At 39.8% G+C, this 21,521-nt stretch overlaps 1 protein-coding gene across 1 annotated transcript in view; it reads right to left on the bottom strand.

Moving 5' to 3' along the window:
- Nucleotides 1-21,521, bottom strand: part of SPEF2 (sperm flagellar 2) — a 171,758-nt gene that overhangs the window by 31,395 nt on the left and 118,842 nt on the right. Inside the window, exons 28-30 of the mRNA XM_033852786.2 lie at nucleotides 20,314-20,452; nucleotides 17,408-17,637; nucleotides 348-454 (exon numbers count right to left, since the gene is read on the bottom strand). Coding sequence (XP_033708677.2) covers nucleotides 348-454; nucleotides 17,408-17,637; nucleotides 20,314-20,452 — 476 coding nt within the window. The remainder of the gene's footprint in view (nucleotides 1-347; nucleotides 455-17,407; nucleotides 17,638-20,313; nucleotides 20,453-21,521) is intronic.

Genomic DNA, 21,521 nt, shown 5'->3' with positions numbered 1-21,521 from the left:
TTTGTTTTCTTAAGGAACAGAATACAAGGAAAAGAAAGCACGGCCAGAATCATCTACTATTACTGGTTAGGATCACTCCATCTGGTAGTAATAAATACAAACTCACTGGCTAGCCTCATGGCCTCTGTAGAGTTTCATTGACTGTCAGCATCGTCACTTATTTTCAAATACTGAGCATGAACATACTAAGTGTTTAACTTGAAGTTCATTCATTTGTTCATCCAGGTTTATTGGCTGCTACTACATGTCGGTTACTGTGCAGGTACTGGTTATTTGAAAACTCTTGACTTATTGATTAAAGAAGAAGAATTCTCAAAGCTTGAAACCCAAACAAAATAGAAGCTTACTTCAGATTGAGTGAGGTTCATCCAACTACTAGGAAAGTTGTTTGTTCCAAGGTTCATGGTTACCAAATCCAGCAGAATGTCAGTAAATGCTTTGTTTCCTATCATGCCTAAAATACAATGAGAAATATTTTTCCGTTTTATTATGTGATTTGTTTCTTTCACTAAAATAGAACAAATAATGGATATTTGTATAATCACTTTATTCATTCTCTTTAAAACTTTAGCCTTTAGAGAAACAGAAGACACTTCGGAAACATAAAAATAATAATCAATTTCCTGATTTTCTCCAATGGTTGTTTCTCAGCTAAGTCAGCACGTCTTTTTCAGTGAGTAATAAATTGTTCAGACTGAGTAAGATACTGAGGCTTTATATTTTAGTTTGGAGTCTTCTTTGACCTTGTACTCAGAATAGGTTGAATTTAAAAAACTACTACAAATGGTTTCCCTGGTGCTGCAGTGGTTGAGAGTCCGCCTGCCGATGCAGGGGACGCGGGTTCGTGCCCCGGTCGGGGAGGATCCCACATGCCGTGGAGTGGCTAGGCCCATGAGCCATGGCCACTGAGCCTGCGCGTCCGGAGCCTGTGCTCCGCAACGGGAGAGGCCACAACGGGAGAGGCCACAACAGTGAGAGGCCCGCGTACCGCAAAAAAAAAAAAAAAAAAAAAAAAAAAAAAAATACTGCAAGGGTTCCTATTTTTCAGCAGGGCACTAGAGTAAAATGTTTTGGTAAATATGGGATAAAAGTGTTTCAAACGCATGCACATCACCACTGTGATCAAGGTAACACATTTATCCTCATTTTGCTTTTTTAGATCAGAATATATTTGTTTTGGTAAATGTCGGGATATTTGAATTATTAAATTACTAGATTTGAAGTGCTAATTTAGTCATCTAATTGGCTCAAACACTGTGATATATTTTATAAAAGATAACTAACCTTTTAAAGCCTTTTGCTCTTAAACACTAAACTACTTTACCTTGAGATGTTTGTTTAGTCTGTTGCTCATTTCAAATTGCATGCACATGCATTAAAAAAGAAATAGGAAAGCAAAATAAATGTATTTCCTTAAAAAATGTCTAACTCCCATAGTGTCGGTACCTTCTAGAACCAGGAGACATTCCTACATGTATTCGGGTATCTTTCAGGTCCAGAGTATATAGCTATTCTTCTTTGTTTAGGAATAAAAAGAGTGAAACAGGATCTTCCCTGGTGGCGCAGTGGTTGAGAGTCCGCCTGCCGATGCAGGGGACACGGGTTCGTGCCCCGGTCTGGGACGATCCCACATGCCGCGGAGCAGCTAGGCCCGTGAGCCATGGCCGCCGAGCCTGCGCGACCAGTGCCTGTGCTTCGCAACGGGAGAGGCCACAACAGTGAGAGGCCCGCGTACCGCAAAAAAAGAGTGAAACGTAGATGTAGAATCTCAAATTTTTCTTCCTATATCTAAGTTTTTAGCATTTCTAAAGTCCAACATGAACTTTATCATTTCCTCTAAACTTTAGGAAAATGTAGTAATCCTTTTAAAGTTTCAGTGGTTCAAATAACATGCGCAAGGTTCAGATCTGGAAGGCAATTTTCTGGGTAGCAAGAGCAGAATCTTCCTTTCTTTGATAAGACTGTATATCCAGCAGGTTGTTCAGAAATAAATTCTCTATCCTTTTTGATCAAACCTGAGTATCCAATTTTATAGAGATGAGAATAACTTTCCCAGGTAGTGGAACTTTTGGTAAAATGATCTTTACATGATACTATATTGGTTTACAGACAAGTTAGAAATTATCCATTCATGTTTCTCAAGATGAAACCACAAATAAACTCAACTGAAACCATGAAGAGGCTCAAAGTATTTAAAAATTCTGGTAGATACGTAAAATAGTTCCACTGTCTCTAACAGCTATGGTGCAAGCAAAGTGTAAGAAAATACTTTCAGTTCACATAGGAATTGTTTATCTGGGAACCCTAGTGTGAAGTGTGAAAACTATTTTGACACTTGGCCTTGTTACTTAAATGACCAAGGCATATAATAATATGGCCTTCACATATAATGCAGTAGCGGAAACAGATAAGCTTACAAATTTTGTTTACGGATCAAAAAAAATTCTCTTTCCATTTGGCCCTAAGTTAGTTACCTAATGCAACCGTCATTTAGAATTATCCAGGAAAAACTGTTAATTGTAAGCCAGGCCTAAAGGAACTCAGAACATAATTATAGTCTAGTTACCCTTAGCAGTAACTCTCAGAAAGAGGACATCAAAATAATACCATTGCTTAGAAGTATATACTTCACCCAAAGAATGTGAAAGAATGTGTGAATATAGAACTAGAATTAGAAAGTCAGAGGAAAACCAATCTTTGGAGTTTTGCTCTGTAGGTCTGGATGATGCCAAATGCCTTTTGTGTTTGATATGAAGACTGGTGACTTTTACTTTTAACTTTCAGGTTTTTGAAAATAGTTCTTTTTGCTATGATCAATGATGAGGTCAACATTTGACACATTACTAATCGCTTTCATCAAGCCTTTCTGAGTTTGATGAACAATCCGAGATAGGTCTTGTGTCACCAGTTGAAGACGGTGTTCTTGTATTCCATCAATGAATGGCTTTCCTAGGGTCAAAGTCATAAATGTCTGGAGAATTCAACTGAATTATCAGGAGATCTGTCATGCTATCAGCCTTGACCGTGGCATGCATGTGTGGCTTAGTGCCCTTCATCTGACTAAAGCCACGTTCTGCTTCAGCTGAACTTGCAAGGAGGCTCAGCGCTAGGTCCACGAGCGTTAGGATGTTCCGATACTTGCGTAAATAAACAGAATTCACAAAATCCCAGGTCAATGTGTGGATGTTCTGAAATCTAGGAGGAAAAATGAAAAATGTCAAAGATGGAGACTCCTAAGTTTTACTCCAATATTTATAAATATCAACTAGGTTACTTATGCTCACCTAGCATAAATCTCTAATTTCAACATGCTCCTTTCTGTGTCTACGTCGTCAATTTTCACCTTGGCAGCTTCCAGTACTGGTTTGTAATGTGCAATCAGGATGGACACCCCCTTTTCTCCAAATTCTGCAATCAATACGCCCAACAAAACGTCACATATCTTAAAGACATGTATACAGACAATCAAAGAACAACAGATTCAGAGCCGGAGTTCATACGTTACCTTGATTTATCTTTGCTGGCCGCAGTTGAAAGCTCCCAGTCGCGGCTGCCTTCACCACATCTTGGTTGACATCTCTGAAACAGCCTCGCAGCCTCTTGATAAGATGTGTTAAAACCATGTTTCTCACGTCAGAAGTGTTTCGTTTTCCTGCGAGGAGGCAGTTACCCTGAAAGTGTGTGACTGAATCCACTGGGTGTTCTTTTGGCCCTGGTCTGGGGAGGGGAAAAAAAAATCCCCCAAGTAGACAATTATGTGCAAGAGCACCTAGCAAATGGTTTCCCAAGTCCATCTGTCTGGTTGGATAGACTCTCAGATCATCCCGGACTCCTCACCTTGTCTGATATATTCTGAGCATTTCCAGTGTTGACTCTAGGGTGGCAAATATATCAGCAATTGAAGAGTTTCTGTTCTGATTGACGCGGGACAGAATGCTGAGGACATCAGTGACATCCAGCAAGAAGTGGACACATTTAACAATGTCTGCCTGCAGGAGGGACTCTACAAGGTCTTTGGCTTTCTGATGATTGGTGTCACTTCTGCCTTCCCTTGTCTGTAACATGGGCTAGGAAAAAACAGTGGTTGATCTTTCTCAAAATTATTATTTCAAATGGCTCAGTAAAAGTATTCTTTTTATTCTGAAAAAACTAAAATAGTACAGTATTTCAAAATTACTTACCGAATGCAGCTGCTGGACAATTGATATCCTTTGAGAAGATTCTGGAGGGAGGTCTGTAATCCTTGAAGCCACCTCCGGCCTCCTACTTGAGAAGGTATCACAGGTCGAAGGTGAAGGCCTTTGGAAGTACCAGAGTACTCTTATGAACAGGAGAATTGTGATAGAAGTGGTAAGTGCTGCGGAGAAGGTCTCTGACATCGTTGTACAGGGGAACGCTCTGGAACGCCGCTTTGTAAGATACCTCGAGATGATGTGCAGAGCAATACACAGTCAGCGCACGTGGCTGGATTTCTCTTAAAAGCAGGGCCACCCCACTGCCGTCTTCTTGCTCTGAGCCATGGGCACCATCACTTGCGAAACCAACCAGTTTCTTTGCCCAGTCTTGGTTCGATAGTCGAAGTTGAAGATTTCTCTCTAGAGTGTTCTCAGGGGCATGTTTTATTGCCAGAGGTCCCTTCTTTCCCCCTGTCTGTACCCCAAAGATTTGGCAGTGTCCTTTCCCTGCGCACGCTCACTGCTTGTACACAAGGTCAGCTTCCTCGATTGAACTGTCTGTGATCCCATCACTGAGGACGGAGAAAAACTTACTTTTTTCTAATTTCTCTTTTAGAGCTCTCTGTTCTACTTCAGCAATAAACTATGTAAACGTTCTGGCCGATTTGTTCGTTCTGAATACCGGGCCAGTATCATCACCCTTCATATCATGCAACGAGCACATCCAGATAAAATCATTGAGGGGACGTCCGATCTTGGCGATGGCATGGCAGGATGGGAACAAGTTCTCCACCCTCCTGAGGGTAACCGTGCTCATGGTCATCACCATCAGCTCGTGGTGGTTTTGCTCCCTGGGGAACCACTTGTCACTTCCACGAGGGAAGCCTTGGTGTGAGCCTGGCTGAGATGGTGCGCGTTGAGGAATTCAGTCCGGAAGTTGTTGGTGCTATAAAAAAAACCTCACTTGGTTTCCCTTCGACTTCACTCCATGTTTACGACACAGGCCACAGAACATAAGATCTAGTATCTCATCATATACAAGCCAAGGCTATTTTTTAAGACAAGTTTTCAAAACTTGATTGTTCCTCTTTGGGAGGTTACGGTCAAGCTTCTGAGGACTTTTCTGCTTTTTGGTGACTCGACTCAGAATCCCTGCCTTTAAAATAACTCCATGTGGTTATTTTAAGTAATCACCAATGCCTACCTGCAGTTTTGCTTAATCCCTGTCCCCCCTACACTTGCTCATTATTCCTGGAACAATCTTAGTGAGTGCTTACTACTTAGCAGGCATTTTGGTTAGTATGTCAAGTGCTGTACATCATTTAATCGTCATCACCCAGTATCCCTATTTTATAGTTAAGAAAGTAGGCCAACTACTAGTATCCATCACCATTTTATGGGTCAAAAACCTAGGGCACAGAGAGGTTGATTAATTTGTCTGATGTCACAGTGGTCATATGTGGTGAAGCTGGAGGTCGCTAGCAGGCAGTCTTACCCTCCACATTTACACACTTCATATTACAGGTTTCTCTTATGGGCAAAGGGTGCTATGGTCTCCTTCCCCCTAGAATCCATTTCTCCAGGCAGGAGAGGGGCACAGCATTTTGCTGTCATTTCCTTCCCGAGGTGAAAGACAAGAATCACAGGACATGCAGGGCAGTGTGTCTGCAGGATTTGCTTTGGACGCCTCTCCCCTCCTGCCTCAGCCCCGTCTTCTCTGGCAGCGGTAGGGCCAACTGACTACAAGAAGGACATCCTTCCCGGATGGTTTTGAGGGACGATGAGACTGTTTCTGAGAGCGGCAGATGGCTACTATCTCCCCCAAAAGCCTCAACTAACCAAGAGGCAGGGGTAAGCGTACCTGGCTTGTTCCCTGAACGGAGTAACTAGAAAGCTCTGTGGGTTTTCCTAGGCTTAGCACCTCTGAGAAAATTCTAAAACTATGATACTATATATCGGCAGGTAAGTAAGCCCCCTAGTTTGGTCTGAAAGGTAGTTCAGTTAGTCTGACATTTACACAAATCAAGAAATACAGAAAGATTTCTGAGAAAAGGTACGATAAGAAAGGACTGATGCTATTGACAGGAATAGCTCACCAGGTGGCAAAATGTAGGGATCAGAGCAGAAAGGAGTGTGGCCCCCAGGTGCCCTGTGGTTTTCTCAGCGGGTAAACTCCTTCCGCTTGCTTAGATTCAGATCACAGAAATATGTCATGCACCTTCAAAATCTCAATGTAGATTCCATTTTCCCCGGTGCCTGGAATACTCCGCCCCTGTTTTGCTTCCTGGAAAGTTCTATCCAAAAGTTTCCCCTGGGCTACAGCCTTTGCTGACCCACACAGACAGCAACAACTACTTCCTCCTTGAATTCCTGTAAAAACCACGTAGCTGGATGATCTAGCCTGGCCAGTACAGCCTAGACTTCCTGAATTTGTGCCCTGTCTCTGAGACCAGTCACTGATTCTAAGGGTCTCTAAGAGCAGTTTGAAGGAGGGACACTTGTCAGTTTTTAGAACCAAGTTATAGGCCTTGAACAACTAAATGCTGTGTCTCTTGAAGAAGGAGTGAGGGTAAAGAATTTGCTGGATGGTGTTCTCTCCTGATAGCCTCTCAGCAGAAGCCAAAATAGCTATGAACTGAATCTCTATAGACATTACATAAAGTACTGATGGGCTTACAAGGAAAAGGAGTTCTTATGGTTTAAGTGGGGACTTTGGAACACTACAAAAGTGTTCTAGTTTCAACAGACTCCAAATTGCTTCCCTTGGAGAAAGATTGTCTTCCTGATGTGCTGACACTTGATGTTTGGGACAAGATGTACCTACCCAGAGCTCACTGCAGGACACAAAATAAGTGTTTTTGTTTCGGATGTTCACAGTCCGCAGGGAGCCACATACCTCATGGTTCAATTCCACCAGGTATTGTGTTTTTTTCTGAAATTGCTCTGGGGTAGTGCTGCAGGTGCCTACTAGGGTATGTGCACCTTCAGGATACCGAGCTCACATTTTGGATAATAATAAGCGTAGTTTGTATCAATATTGTATACTGTGATATATTATATAGATTCCACATATATGCATTAATATACGATATTTGTTTTTCTCTTTCTGCCTTACTTCCCTCTGTATGACAGTCTCTAGGTCCATCCACGTCTCTACAAATGACTCAGTTTCGTTCTTTTTTATGGCTGAGTAATATTCCAGTGTGTATATGTACCACATCTTCTTTACCCATTTGTCTGTTGATGGGCATTTAGGTTGCTTCCATGACTTGGCTATTGTAAATAGTGCTGCAATGAACATTGGGTGCATGTGTCTTTTATTTTTTCTTTTTCAGTGTGATGTTATTTACTTCTTTTTTTTTTTTAAAAATCTTTATTGGAGTATAATTGCTTTATAATGGTGTGTTAGTTTCTGCTGTATAACAAAGTGAATCAGCTATACATATATATATATATCCCCATATCTCCTCTCTCTTGAGTCTCCCTCCCACCCTCCCTATCCCACCCCTCTAGGCGGACACACAGCACCAAGCTGATCTCCCTGTGCTATGTGGCTGCTTCTCACTAGCTATCTCTTTTACATTTGGTAGTGTATATATGTCCATGCCACTCTCTCATTTCATCCCAGCTAACCTTTCCCCCTCCCTGTGTCTTCAAGTCCATTCTCTACATCTGTGTCTTTATTCCTGTCCTGCCCCTAGGTTCTTCAGAACCTTTTTTTTTTTTAGATTCCATATATATGTTAGCATATGGTATTTGTTTTTCTCTTTCTGACTTACTTCACTCTGTATGACAGTCTCTAGGTCCATCCACCTCACTACAAATAACTCAATTTCGTTTCTTTTTATGGCTGAGTAATATTCCATTGCATATATATACTACATCTTCTTTATCCATTCATCTGTTGATGGACACTTAGGTTGCTTCCATGCCCTGGATATTGTAAATAGAGCTGCAATGAATATTGTGGTACATGACTCTTCTTGAATTATGGTTTTCTCAGGGTATATGCCCAGTAGTGGGATTGCTGGGTCATATGGTAGTTCCTTTTTTTTTTTTTTTTTTTTTTTTTGTGGTACGCGGACCTCTCACTGTTGTGGCCTCTCCCACTGCGGAGCACAGGCTCTGGATGCACAGGCTCAGCGGCCATGGCTCACAGGCCTAGCCGCTCCGCAGCATGTGGGATCCTCCTGGACCAGGGCACTAACCCACGTCCCCTGCGTCGGCAGGTGGACTCTCAACCACTGCGCCACCAGGGAAGCCCCTATTTTTCATTTTTTAAGGAAACTCCATACTGTTCTCCATAGTGGCTGTATCAATTTACATTCCCACCAACAGTGCAAGAGGGTTCCCTTTTCTCCACACCTTCTCCAGCATTTATTGTTTACAGATTTTTTGATGATGGGTATTCTGATTGGTGTAAGGTAATACCTCATTGTAGTTTTGATTTGCATTTCTCTAGTGATTAGTGATGTTGAGCATCCTTTCATGTGTTTGTTGGCAATCTGTATATCTTCTTTGGAGAAATGTCTATGTAGGTCTTCTGCCCATTTTTGGATTGGGTTGTTTGTTTTTTGATATTGAGCTGTATGAGCTGCTTGTATATTTTGAAGATTAATCCTTTGTCAGTTGCTTCGTTTGAAAATATTTTCTCCCATTCTGAGGGTTGTCTTTTAGTCTTGGTTATAGTTTCCTTCACTGTGCAAAAGTTTTTAAGTTTCATTAGGTCCCATTTGTTTATTTTTGTTTTTATTTCCATTACTCTAGGAGGTGGGTCAAAAAGATCTTGCTGAGATTTATGTCAAACAGTGTTCTTCCTATGTTTTCCTCTAAGAGTTTTATAGTGTCCAGTCTTACATTTAGGTCTTTAATCCATTTGGAGTTTATTTCTGTGTATGGTGTTAGGGAGTGTTCTAATTTCATTCTTTTACATGTAGCTGTCCAGTATTCTCAGCACCACTTATTGAAGAGACTGTCTTTTCTGCATTGTATATTCTTGTCTCCTTTGTCATAGATTAGTTGACCATAGGTGCATGGGTTTATCTCTGGGCTTTCTATCCTGTTCCATTGATCTATATTTCTGTTTTTGTGCCAGTACCATATTGTCTTGATTACTGTAGCTTTGTAGTATAGTCTGAAGTCAGGGAGTCTGATTCCTCCAGCTCTGTTTCTTTCCCTCAAGACTGCTTTGGCTATTCAGGGTCCTTTGTGTCTCCATAAAAATTTTAAGATTTTTTGTTCTAGTTCCATAAAAAATGCCATTGGTAATTTGATAGGGATTGCATTGAATCTGTAGCTTGCTTTGGGTAGTATAGTCATTTTCACAATATTGATTCTTCCAATCCAAGAACATGGTATATCTCTCCCTCTGTTTGAGTCATCTTTGATTTCTTTCATCAGTGTCTTATAGTTTTCTGAGTACAGGTCTTTTACCTCCTTAGATAGGTTTATTTCTAGGTATTTTATTCTTTTGGTTGCAATGGTGAATAACATGTTTTCCTTAATTTCTCTTTCTGATATTTCATTGTTAGTGTATAGGAATGCAAGTGATTTCTGTTCATTAATTTTGTATCCTGTAATTTTACCAAATTGATTGATTAGCTCTACTAGTTTTCTGATGGCATCTTTAGGATTATCTATGTATAGTATCATGTCATCTGCAAACAGTGATGGTTTTACTTCTTCTTTTCCAATTTGTATTCCTTTTATTTCTTTTTCTTCTCTGATTGCTGTGGCTAGGACTTCCAAAACTATGTTGAATAAGAGTGGTTAGCGTGGGCATCCTTGTCTTGTTCCTGATCTTAGAGGAAATGCTTTCAGTTTTTCACTATTGAGAATGATGTTTGCTCTGGGTTTGTCGTATATGACATTTATTATGAAGTAGGTTCCCTCTATGCCCACTTTCTGGAGAGTTTTTATCATAAATCGGTGTTGAATTTTGTCAAAAGCTTTTTCTGCATCTATTGAGATGATCATATGGTTTTCATTCTTCAGTTTGTTAATATGGTGTATCACATGGATTGATTTGCATATATTGAAGAATCCTTGCATCCCTGGGATAAGTCCCACTTGATCATTGTGTATGACCCTTTTAATATGCTTTTGGATTCTGTTTGCTAATATTTTGTTGAGGATTTTTGCATCTATATTCATAAGTGGTATTGGTCTGTAATTTTCTTTTTTTGTAGTTTCTTTGTCTGGTTTTGGTATCAGGGTGATGGTGGCCTTGTAGAATGAGTTTGGGAGTACTCTTTCCTCTGCAATTTTTTGGAAGAGTTTGAGAAGGATGGGTGTTAGCTCTTCTCTAAATTTTTGATAGAATTCACCTGTGAAGCCATCTGGTCCTGGACTTTTGTTTGTTGGAAGATTTTAAGTCACAGTTTCAATTTCATTACTTGTGATTTGTCTGTTCATATTTTCTATTTCTTCCTGGTTCAGTCTTGGAAGGTTATACTTTTCTAAGAATTTGTTCATTTCTTTCAGGTTGTCATTTTAGTGGCATAGAGTTGCTTGTAGTAGTCTCTTAGGATGCTTTGTATTTCTGCAGTGTCTGTTGTAACTTCTTTTTCATTTCTAATTTTATTGATTTGAGTCCTCTCCCTCTTTTTCTTGATAAATCTGGCTAAAGGTTTATAAATTTTGTTTACCTTCTCAAAGAACCAGCCTTTAGTTTTATTGATCTTTGCTATTGTTTCCTTTGTTTCTATTTTATTTATTTCTGCTCTGATCTTTATGATTTCTTTCCTTCTACTAACTTTGGGTCTTATTTGTTCTTCTTTCTCTAGTTCCTTTAGGTGTAAGGTTAGATTGTTTATTTGAGATTTTTCTTGTTTCTTGAGGTAGGATTGTATTGCTATAAACTTCCCTCTTAGAACTGATTTTGCTGCATCCCATAGGTTTTGAATCATCGTGTTTTCATTGTCATTTGTCTCTATATATATTTTTTTATTTCCTCTTTGATTTCTTGAGTGATCTCTTGGTTATTTAGTAGTGCATTGTTTACCTTCCATGTGTTTGTGTTTTTTACATCTTTTCCCTGTAATTTATTTCTAATATCATAACGTTGTGGTCAGAAAAGATGCTTGATATGATTTTAATTTTCTTAAATTTACTGAGGCTTGATTTGTGACCCAAGATGTGATCTATCCTAGAGAATGTTCCATGTGCACTTGAGAAGAAAGTGTAATCTGCTGGTTTTGGATGGAATGTCCTATAAATATCAATTAAATCTATCTGGTCTATTGTGTCATTTAAAGATTTTGTTTCCTTTTTAATTTTCTGTCTGGATGATCTGTCCATTGGTGTAAGTGAGATGTTAAAGTCCCCCACTATTATTGCGTTACTGTCGATTTCCTCTTTTATAGCTGTTGGCATTTGCCTTATGTATTGAGGTGCTCCTATGTTGGGTGCATATATATTTATAACTGTTATATCTTCTTCTTGGATTGATCCCTTGATCATTATGTAGTGTCCTTCCTTGTCTCTTGTAATGTTCTTTATTTTAAAGTCTATTTTATCTGATATGAGTATTGCTACTCTAGCTTTCTTTTGATTTCCATTTGCATGGAATATTCCATTCCCTCACTTTCAGTCAGTATGTGTCCCTAGGCCTGAAGTGGGTCTCTTGGAGACAGCCTATATATGGGTCTTGTCTTTGTATCCATTCAGAGAGCCTGTGTCTTTTGGTTGGAGCATTTAATCCATTCACATTTAAGGTAATTATTGGTATGTATGTTCCTATTACCATTTTCTTAATTGTTATGGTTTTGGTTTTGTGGGTCCCTTTCTTCTCTTGTGTTTCTCACTTAGAGAAGTTCCTTTAGCATTTGTTGTAGAGCTGGTTTGGTGGTGCTGAATTCTCTTAGCTTTTGCTTGCCTGTAAAGCTTTTGATTTCTCCATCGAATCTGAATGAGATCCTTGCTGGGTAGAGTAATCTTGGTTGTAGGTTATTTCCTTTCATCACTTTAAATATATCGTGCCACTCCCTCTGTCTTGTAGAGTTTCTGCTGAGAAATCAGCTGTTAATCTCATGGGAGTTCCCTTGTATGTTATTTGTCATTTTTCCCTTGTTGCTTTTAATAATTTTTATTTGTCTTTAATTTTTGTCAATTTGATTACTATGTGTCTCGGCATGTTTCTCCTGGGGTTTGTCCTGCCTGGGACTCTCTGTGCTTCCTGGAATTGGGTGGCTATTTTCTTTCTCATGTTAGGGAAGTTTTCAACTATAATCTATTCAAATATTTTCTCGGGTCCTTTCTCTCTCTCTTCTTCTGGGATCCCTATAATGTGAATGTTGGTGTATTTAATGTTGTCCCAGAAGTCTCTTAGGCTGTCTCCATTTCTTTTCATTCTTTTTTCTTTATTCTCTTCCACAGCAGTGAATTGCTCCATTCTGTCTTCCAGGTCACTCATCCGTTCTTCTGCCTCAGTTATTCTACTATTGAGTCCTTCTAGTGTTTTTTTCATTTTAGTTATTGTATTGTTTATATTTGTTTGTTCTTTAATTCTTCTAGGTGTTTGTTCTTTAATTCTAGGTCAGGTCTTTGTTAAACATGTCTTGCATCTTCTCGATCTTTGCCTCCATTCTTTTTCCAAGGTCCTGAATCATCTTCACTACCATTATTCTGAATTCTTTTTCTGGAAGGTTGCCTATCTCCACTTCATTTAATTGTTTTTCTTGGGTTTTTTCTTATCCCTTCATCTGGTACATAGTCCTCTGCCTTTTCATTTTGTCTCTCTTTCTGTGACTGTGGTTTTTGTTCCACAGGCTGCAGGACTGTAGTTCTTCTTGCTTCTGCTGTCTGCCCTCTGGTGGATGAGGCTATCTAAGAGAATTGTGCAGCTTCCTGATGGGAGGGACTGGTGGTGGGTAGAGCTGGGTGTTCCTCTGGTGGGCAGAGATCAGAAAAACTTTAATCCACTTGTCTGCTGATGGGTGGGGCTGAGTTCCCTCCCTGTTGGTTGTTTGGTCTGAGGCAACCCAGCACTGGAGGCTACAGGATATTTGGTGGGGCTAATGGTGGACTCTGGGAGGGCTCATGCCAAGGAGTACTTCCTAGAACCTCTGCTGCCAGTGTCCTTGTCCCCACGGTGAGCCACAGCCACCCCCCACCTCTGCAGGACATCCACCAAAACTAGCAGGTAGGTCTGGTTCAGTCTCCTCTGGGGTCACTGCTCCTTCCACCTGGTTCCTGATGTGCACATTACTTTGTGTGTGCCCTCCAAGAGTGGAATCTCTGTTTCCCCAGTCCTGTCGAAGTCCTATAATCAAATCCTGCTAGCCTTCAAAAGTTTGATTCTCTGGGAATTCCTCCTCCTGCTGCCAGACCCCCAGGTTGGGAAGCCTGATGTGGGGCTCAGAACATTCACTCCAGTGGGTGGACTTCTGTGGTATAATTGTTCTCCAGTTTGTGAGTCACCCGCCCAGCAGTTATGGGATTTGAGTTTATTGTGATTGTGCCCCTCCTACCATCTTACTGCAGCTTCTCCTTTGTCTTTGGATGTGGGGTATTTTTTTGCTGAGTTCCAGTGTCTTCCTGTCAATGATTGTTCAGCAGTTAGTTGTGATTCTGGTGCTCTCACAAGATGGAGTGAGTGCATGTCCTTCTACTCTACCATCTTGAACCAATCTTCTCCATTAATATCTTGATACTAGTTACTCACAAGTATGTATTCAGTCATTTGTTTTAATGAAAGATTATTCATTACTCTGAATAATTTTGTTTATGTAGCATAATTAAAGGGAACAAAATATAACTTAATCACATTGATACTCCTGTAAATTTGCTAAAAAGAAAATCTTACTTTGGGCTTAGTATCATAATGATTGTTATATGCAAATATGTATGTTGTTTCCTAGAAAAAAATTCATCTATTCACCATATTTTAATATATTTTAGTGAGCTTGAAGTTTGCATCTTAAATATCATAGGTTAAATTGAAATATGTGAAACAGTGTAAGAAAATGCTCACACTTCTTGGCTTAGAAATAACAGCACTTTTCAAGTTCAAGCAGCAAGTTCTATAGGATTCCACATTTAGAAATGTACTACTTGCAGCCAGTTGCTCTATACTTTCAAAACTGTTATTACTTCAACTAAGATCATCTTTTGAAATTGTAGATTTCTAGGGTAAATACCATGGGATGTATCGTAAAAGATTGTTTTCTAATTCTTGGAAGGAATATGACAAACACTTCATGTAAAAGATGGATTGGTGTGTATCCTTTGACAAGAATGAATAAGAAAGACTCAAGTCAAAGGATGTTTTTGGGGCCAGGGAAACTGGGAGAAGGAGTGAGTGGTAATCATTGGACTTCCTCAGGGAGGGGTAACATTAACATTTGCTGCCTGACTTCTAAGATGTCATCAGAGAACCTCTAATTCTGTGACTCTGGGATCCAGAAAATGGAATGATTATTACTTCACCTTCCCTTTATACATTAGAAAAATGATGACAATGAATATTATTTCTATTGATAGATCCCCTGATACTGTGCTAAGTATTTTACATGTATTTAAAAAGTGCCATATGCAATATATATATTTTCAAATAGTATAACTGAGCCAATAACAAAGAAAAGGGCTTAAACTCTTTGCTTATAGACCGTAACTCATTTTGTACTATCAAGATCCCCAAATCCCACAGTACTGTATAGCTTTGTCAATTCTGTATTAATTACAACAATTATTCTTAAATCTGGATAATTCTCTAGATTGGGTGGCTGGAGGTGGTTCCCCAGACAGAGCTGACCTCTGCATCTGTTTTCCTGCAGTTCATGCAACTGGGGAGGGAGAAGCAGAGAGGTCCCTGACCCTTCCTCAAACATCCATACTCAAGCCGCAAACCTACACATTTTATGGTGGCCGTTCCCCCAACTTTAAATATCCTCTGTATCCTTGACATCCAGTCACTCTTTACTTCTTTCAATTCCTTCCTCCGAGGTGTTTTTCCACACAATTTTCCTGACCAACCTCATTGCACACTGATTCACCTTTGCTTTGCATTCTTGAGCACTTTTATCAAGTTCAGATTCTGTTCCAGAGGAGCACCTAGATAGAAGTTTATACTTTCTTCTTCTTTGCTTGCCTTTTCAAATTACACTCTAAGTCCCTAGGGCAAGTGGTTTTCCTTTTACACCTACTTTTAAAAAATATATTTATACATAATTATCACCCTTCTCCTTTACCTCCCTTTCTTTCTTCTCCCTTCCTTCCTCTTCCTATCATACTTTGAAAGCCGTTGTATGCTACCAAACTCTGAAAATAGATAAATGTGTCAGTTGACATCTTTTAGTCTCAACGGTTTCTAGAGTTAATCTTCTAAGACATACGTATGTCAAGTTATAGCTGATATTTGTAATTTATGTTTAAACTTTTTTTTTTTTTTTTTTTTTTTTTTGCACTATGCGGGCCTCTCACTGTTGTGGCCTCTCCCGTTGCAGAGCACAGGCTCCGGACGCGCAGGCCCAGCAGCCATGGCTCACGGGCCCAGCTGCTCCGCGGCATGTGGGATTTTCCCGGACCGGGGCACGAACCCGTATCCCCTGCATCGGCAGGTGGACTCTCAACCACTGCGCCACCAGGGAAGCCCTATGTTTAAACTTTTAATTGAAATTCAAACTCTGATTTTAAGGTTGGACCCAAGAACGTATTACGATTATCGCCATGAATACTAAGGTCCTTTCTGAAAGGGATTATGAGTGGTTGATAATTTTCCTACTCAAATGCTCACCAAAACTTTAAATTTTGACCAGCTTCTAGTCACCCTAGTTTAGGATTAAAGCAAATTATACTTCATATACGTCTTCTTAGTTTATATGTAAACAATATGGATAAAATGAAGAGCAAAAGCAACTTTGAAGAAGGAAATACATAATAAAAAGACATTGTAAGCCCACACAAAGGGAAAGAGGATGGAATCTACCTGACTGAAAGACTGAAGGGATTTCATGAGCTGGCTTTATACAACTGAGATTTTTTTCCTGTACCAGCTGATGGCCATATCTTTTTGACCAGCTGCTTCCTGCCCAAATGTTGCCAACGTGAGTTTGTGTTCATCCACTGCTGTAGTGTGTGCCTTTATATCTTGGAGGTGTAGACCCACTCAAGCTGATTAGATGAGGTGACACTTGCTAGGGTAGGGGTCTACCCAGGGAAATGTTTACATCTGTTTCACCCACTGGGCTTAGCAAGGAAGTCTTCAGACTTAAAGTAAAGTAATACTCTTTTGACTAATGAGATCTAATGTGGTTTTCTGGGATAACTGAACTTTAAAAAGTAAGTGAAGTATAACCATTATGAAAGTGAAGTTGTGTTAGTACTAGACAAATGTCAGCTGACTATTCTCTAGGGAAAAGTAATGATTTTTCCAGTAAGTAGGAGACGTTAGAAGATAAACCTCTTTATGAGAGGCAACTTAGTTTAGTGAGAAGGGGCAAAACCTTTGAACCAGAAGAGTCTTGATTGATATGTGACCATAGGTAAGTTCTCAACTGCTTGTGACTCAGTATCCTGACCTATAAAGTGGAGATGATAATCCTACATGTTCTCTCAGAATTACTTGTGCTATCAACTGATGGAATTCATTGATGAATATCTATAAGTAGAAAGATCCCAAATTAAAAAAAAAAAAAGCCTGTGTAGATGCTACAGAGCCATAATAACAAAATGTGAAGGAAATCAAGAATTTGTGTGCAGAAAATAACATGTACACTTACATGTGAACAGATTAATTAATTAATCAATCAAGCAAATATGTGTTGACAAAGGTTCTGCTCTTGGTCTGTGAAACATTGAGGGAAAAGGCCAACATAAAAGGGAAATTCTCTACTCCCTGGTCTCCCTTCCCAGACTAGTGGGGGAGACAGAAACACAAACTCAGAATCCCAGCACAAAACTTAAACTAGAAGTATGCACAAAGACAGTCTCTCAACTGCCAGACGGAGTAATACTCAAATTTACCCACCTGCCAGCCAGGGGCAGGGAGGGCAGGAGAGGAGAATTACCAGGGATGAGGATCACCGCACTGCCAATGTATTAACCACTGTCTTGCTCTGTTTAATTCAGATCTATGTTGTATGAAGCAAATATGAGATAAATTAGAATGAAACAAGGGCTTGTTTTAGTGCCACACAATCCCAGAGGGCTGTTTTACTTGTGGACAGGTGATGGCCATCCTGGTTAATCTTAACCTTATTTTGTGCTCTTTTCATAATAATTACTTTTCCTACCTTTGGGCGCTATCTCTAAGAACTGATCCCGAAGCTTGCCAAGCCGTTCGATGGTCAGGGTGCCATTTTCTTCCCTTTCTACAGGTGGAGGGCGTATTGGAGTAGACAGGTCTGGAAAGACTTTTATATCGCCGTTAATGCAGAAGTCTTCTTGGTCTAAATAAAGTGCATTCTGAATTTTGGTTGATGTTTCAATGTGATAGCGAGCTACCTCAGTTAATTTTTCCACACTGAAAGTGGAAAAATGAATAGGGTTATCTCCATTAAAAATACTATCAGATTAATAGTGTTTGCTTATTAGATATACACACAGAGTTAACAGATTGGAAAATTTAGAAAATTTGGCTAAGCTAGAAAATTCAATCCGCATGATTAAAAAATTCTAATTTCTCCTCAAAGCCGTTTGTAAAAAAGCAGGGTATAAATAAATAAATGTAGATTAGAAATAAAATACATGCTCGTTCAGGGCTAAGAGTTACACATTTTATACAAAGTTGAGCAAAAAGAGACTCCACTAAAATGGTTTTATTAGTATTAGAACATATTTTACTATATAAACGATTATGTCAATAGATATATTCATTTTAAGTATGAACCAGAATAAAGTTATATGACAGAAAAGCCTGTAAAATATGACTGTTAGAATAACACATTTATTTGGAATCGGGACAAATTGTATGTAAAGTGAATCAAATTTGATAATGGATGTCTAGAAAAGTGGCTTTTCTCTAACTTTATAACAAGGAGTTTGATGTTATTGAAGACACATTTGACAGGGTGGACTCTGACGAGATAACCCATTGAAATTGCTTTGCTATCTTCACAGAGAATAACAATTCCCAGCTAAATCATGTGGTATAAGCAGCAGTAGTTCAGAACCTTGTGGTGCAGTGGGAAGAGCCCTGGAAGCTGAGCTCTCATTGCAGACCCCTCTCCAGCCATGGGTCCTTGGGAAATGACTCAAGCTCTCTGATTTCCTCATCTTTGCAATGGAGCCAAAAACACACAACTCCATACCTTATGGTTATTCATGTGAAACCACATAGGGCATAGATTTAGGCTGTACTGGGGATTATAGTTATGGCCTTAATTAAAGGTCACTTTAAAGGCCAGAGAAATTTAACACATAAGTACAATATTACTGTATTACAGAAACAATCTTATTTATGTCTTGCAATAAAGATTGAACATGGCAGAAAAATGCATATTTAATCTGCTTTTATATAACTCTGGAACACCAAATATTTGTATACTGAAAATTAAAAATATATATATTAGTCACTTTCTTTCAAAAGACAGTCTGGAATTTAATTCCAGCATACTGTATTTGTGAGTGTCCATATAGTCTGTATTATCCAGGTACTTTTTGTTTGATGTTTACGTGCTGGAAGCAAAGGAAAAGGGCACTGGATAGCTACAGAGCTTGTAGCCCTGAGTGAGGAGGGACTCCAAATGTAGACACCCAGCCAGAACCAGCACAGCAAAATAAGTGCGCCATCTAGTGGAAGGTTACCAAGAGTAACCTTCTCAGAAAGGGCGGGCGGCGGTGGTGGGGGAGCGGCTAGGGAAATCCCATGTAAATGGAAAGTGGGATTTGAAGTTCAAAGGGATCTGCTAGGTCGCACTATTTCTTTTTCTTCTTATCACTGGAGAATTTTTGCAAGAACCAAAAGAGAAAGCAAAGCTTGACAGTCCTAGGTTTTAATTTCTTGTGGCCATATTCAGAGGTCAGATATATATATATCTGACCTCACACACACGCACAAGATAAATCTGAGAAATACGAGTTCATCTGATAAAAAAAGAGAAACTTGGCCACGTGCCTCTTGATGTGGCCACAAGGATGGGCGCTGTGAACCCTAAGAATGCAGAAGATATGCTTTCATTTGTAGGCAGCAGGCAGAGGACAGAACTGAACATCACTGCTTCACAATGCTGATGAGTGCTGGACAAAGTATTTTAAGCACTACTGCAGTGAGGTTACCGGGCCGAGGGGTGTGTGTGTGTGTTTTACTATAGAGCAACAGATACAAACAACTAGGCTGAGGATTTTACAACAGAACTTTCATTTTGAGACAAGGACTGGAGAAAACAAACCCTAACAACCGTCTTCTAGCTGGCCGATGTTGCTTCTGAGAAAGTTGCCATTTGTATACTACGTATGCCACAACTTCCAAATTTTCAGTAAATGTTTATTGCAAACTGTAGTCTATCACAGAATCTAGATCTAGTAGAAACCTTTAAAATAGCCTGGTTGGAGAGCTTTCTTTTACAGATGAGGCCTATGGGGCCCGAAGTGGTTAGGCATGCTGTAATATGTGGACAAGGAGAGATTCTCCATCTCCTGGACCATCAGGTTTCCTGACTCTCCATTGAGGGCTGTTTCCGCCCTGCTGAGCTGCCTCTTTATGCCTTTCAGGGGAGAATTAAGAGGATGAGACTTGCTGTCCCTCACTAGTAATGGGGATCTGGAAAGCCTTTGGAACCCAATAGAAAAGTAGAACTGGCTGTCACAAGGGAATCAGCCTAACGGGTAAAACATTCCTGTGAATGATTTCATCTCCCATTCATTGGCCCTGACTAATAAGTCTGGCATTAGAAAGATATGAAACATTATACTACTTCTAAAAAATATTTTTAAATTGCTTATAGTTTTACCTTGTAAGCTAAGGTCCTCACTGAGCAGGTGAAAACCAAACTCATAAATAATGCGCCATAGCGCCCTTTGATACATGACTTACTATTGTTAAAAAGAGGCAACACAAATGCATATGTGATTTCCCAAAAGGTCAAAATTTCCATTTGTAAATGTAATTCAAGTTTGTAAACACCTTAAAAATCTTTGTCAATTTTGGTCTTCAGGAATTAACAAAGTAAATATTTTCAAAAGTCATGCAGTACTTTACCTGGCCATTTCATTCAAGTACCTCTCCCCGAGCCACTTTTCCATGAGTTTATACACCTCAACTGCCTTTGTTACTAACTCTTCCAGGAAAGCCAGTGCTTTTACCTTGATCAGTTCAAGTCTGAACTGTGCAGCTGTCTCTATTTAAAAAGAGAAACAAACATTGTTTACACGTTTTATATGTCATGCATTTTCTGATTAGCCAAATTCAATTTTAAACCAATTACGCTTTAGTCTGTGAAACTTCAGGCGTACACCTGATATACCAGTATGGATAACTATACCCTATCCATCTCAGAAACAAAGCAACGTGTGGTTAGACAGTTTATTTAAACCAAAACTATAATTCAGCTTTACACGTAATTGCACTTTATTGCAATATACCCTTCGATAAATTGGAATGGGAAAACACAAATAGATAATTTCTGAATTTCAAAAAGGGGGAGGGTACTAAGTCTCTGGATCTCCCGTCTTAGAACAGGAGGGTGAAGCCCGTGGTCCCAGCGCCCATTGATGCTCTGGGCACACAATGAGGTCTGTGGATTTTCCTCTAAAATATCTGTCCAATCTTTCTTCCTTGCTTTTTCTATCACCACGATTGGGCATTGCTTTATGTCTCGCCTCAACTACAGCAACCGCCTCCGTCCTGCTTTCTCCAAGTTCCTTTCCCCACCTCAAATCCAAATCCACTTCCACCCGCCCCAGAGTAACCCAGCTCACCTGCGCACGTGCTCACAGGTGCTTTCTGCTCAGAATTCTTCACTAGCTCCCGGTCGCCATAAGGGAGATGTAACTTTCTGGCCAGGGCCTATGCGACCCTCCACCTCCCTGACCACTCCTTCCCAGAATGTGCCTCAGACTCCACAGCTAATCCCCACTAGTCACCTAGCTCTCCTCCCCCTTCCCTGCCCCCGCTGTCCCCTGTGCACATTTCCCACATTCTTCCAGTTCTTCTCAAGCATGAATTCATCTGCTCAGAAGTCTTTCTTGACTCCCGCCATGCTTCCTTTGTCCTGTCCGCCTAATTCCAATATCACAACATATTATAAGCGATTGTTTGCATTTCTCTTCCTCTAGATTGGATTTTATTTTTGTCTGTTGTTTTGTATATATATGTGTATATTTCTTTCAACTACTACAGGACCTGGCACATAGTAGAAACTCAGTAAACATTTACTATATAAACGAGTGAATTTAGCTACACTAGGG

Source organism: Tursiops truncatus, chromosome 3 (genome assembly GCF_011762595.2).
Source record: "Tursiops truncatus isolate mTurTru1 chromosome 3, mTurTru1.mat.Y, whole genome shotgun sequence".
NCBI classification, from domain to species: Eukaryota; Metazoa; Chordata; class Mammalia; order Artiodactyla; family Delphinidae; genus Tursiops; species Tursiops truncatus.
This window is presented reverse-complemented; position numbering and strand designations above follow the sequence as displayed.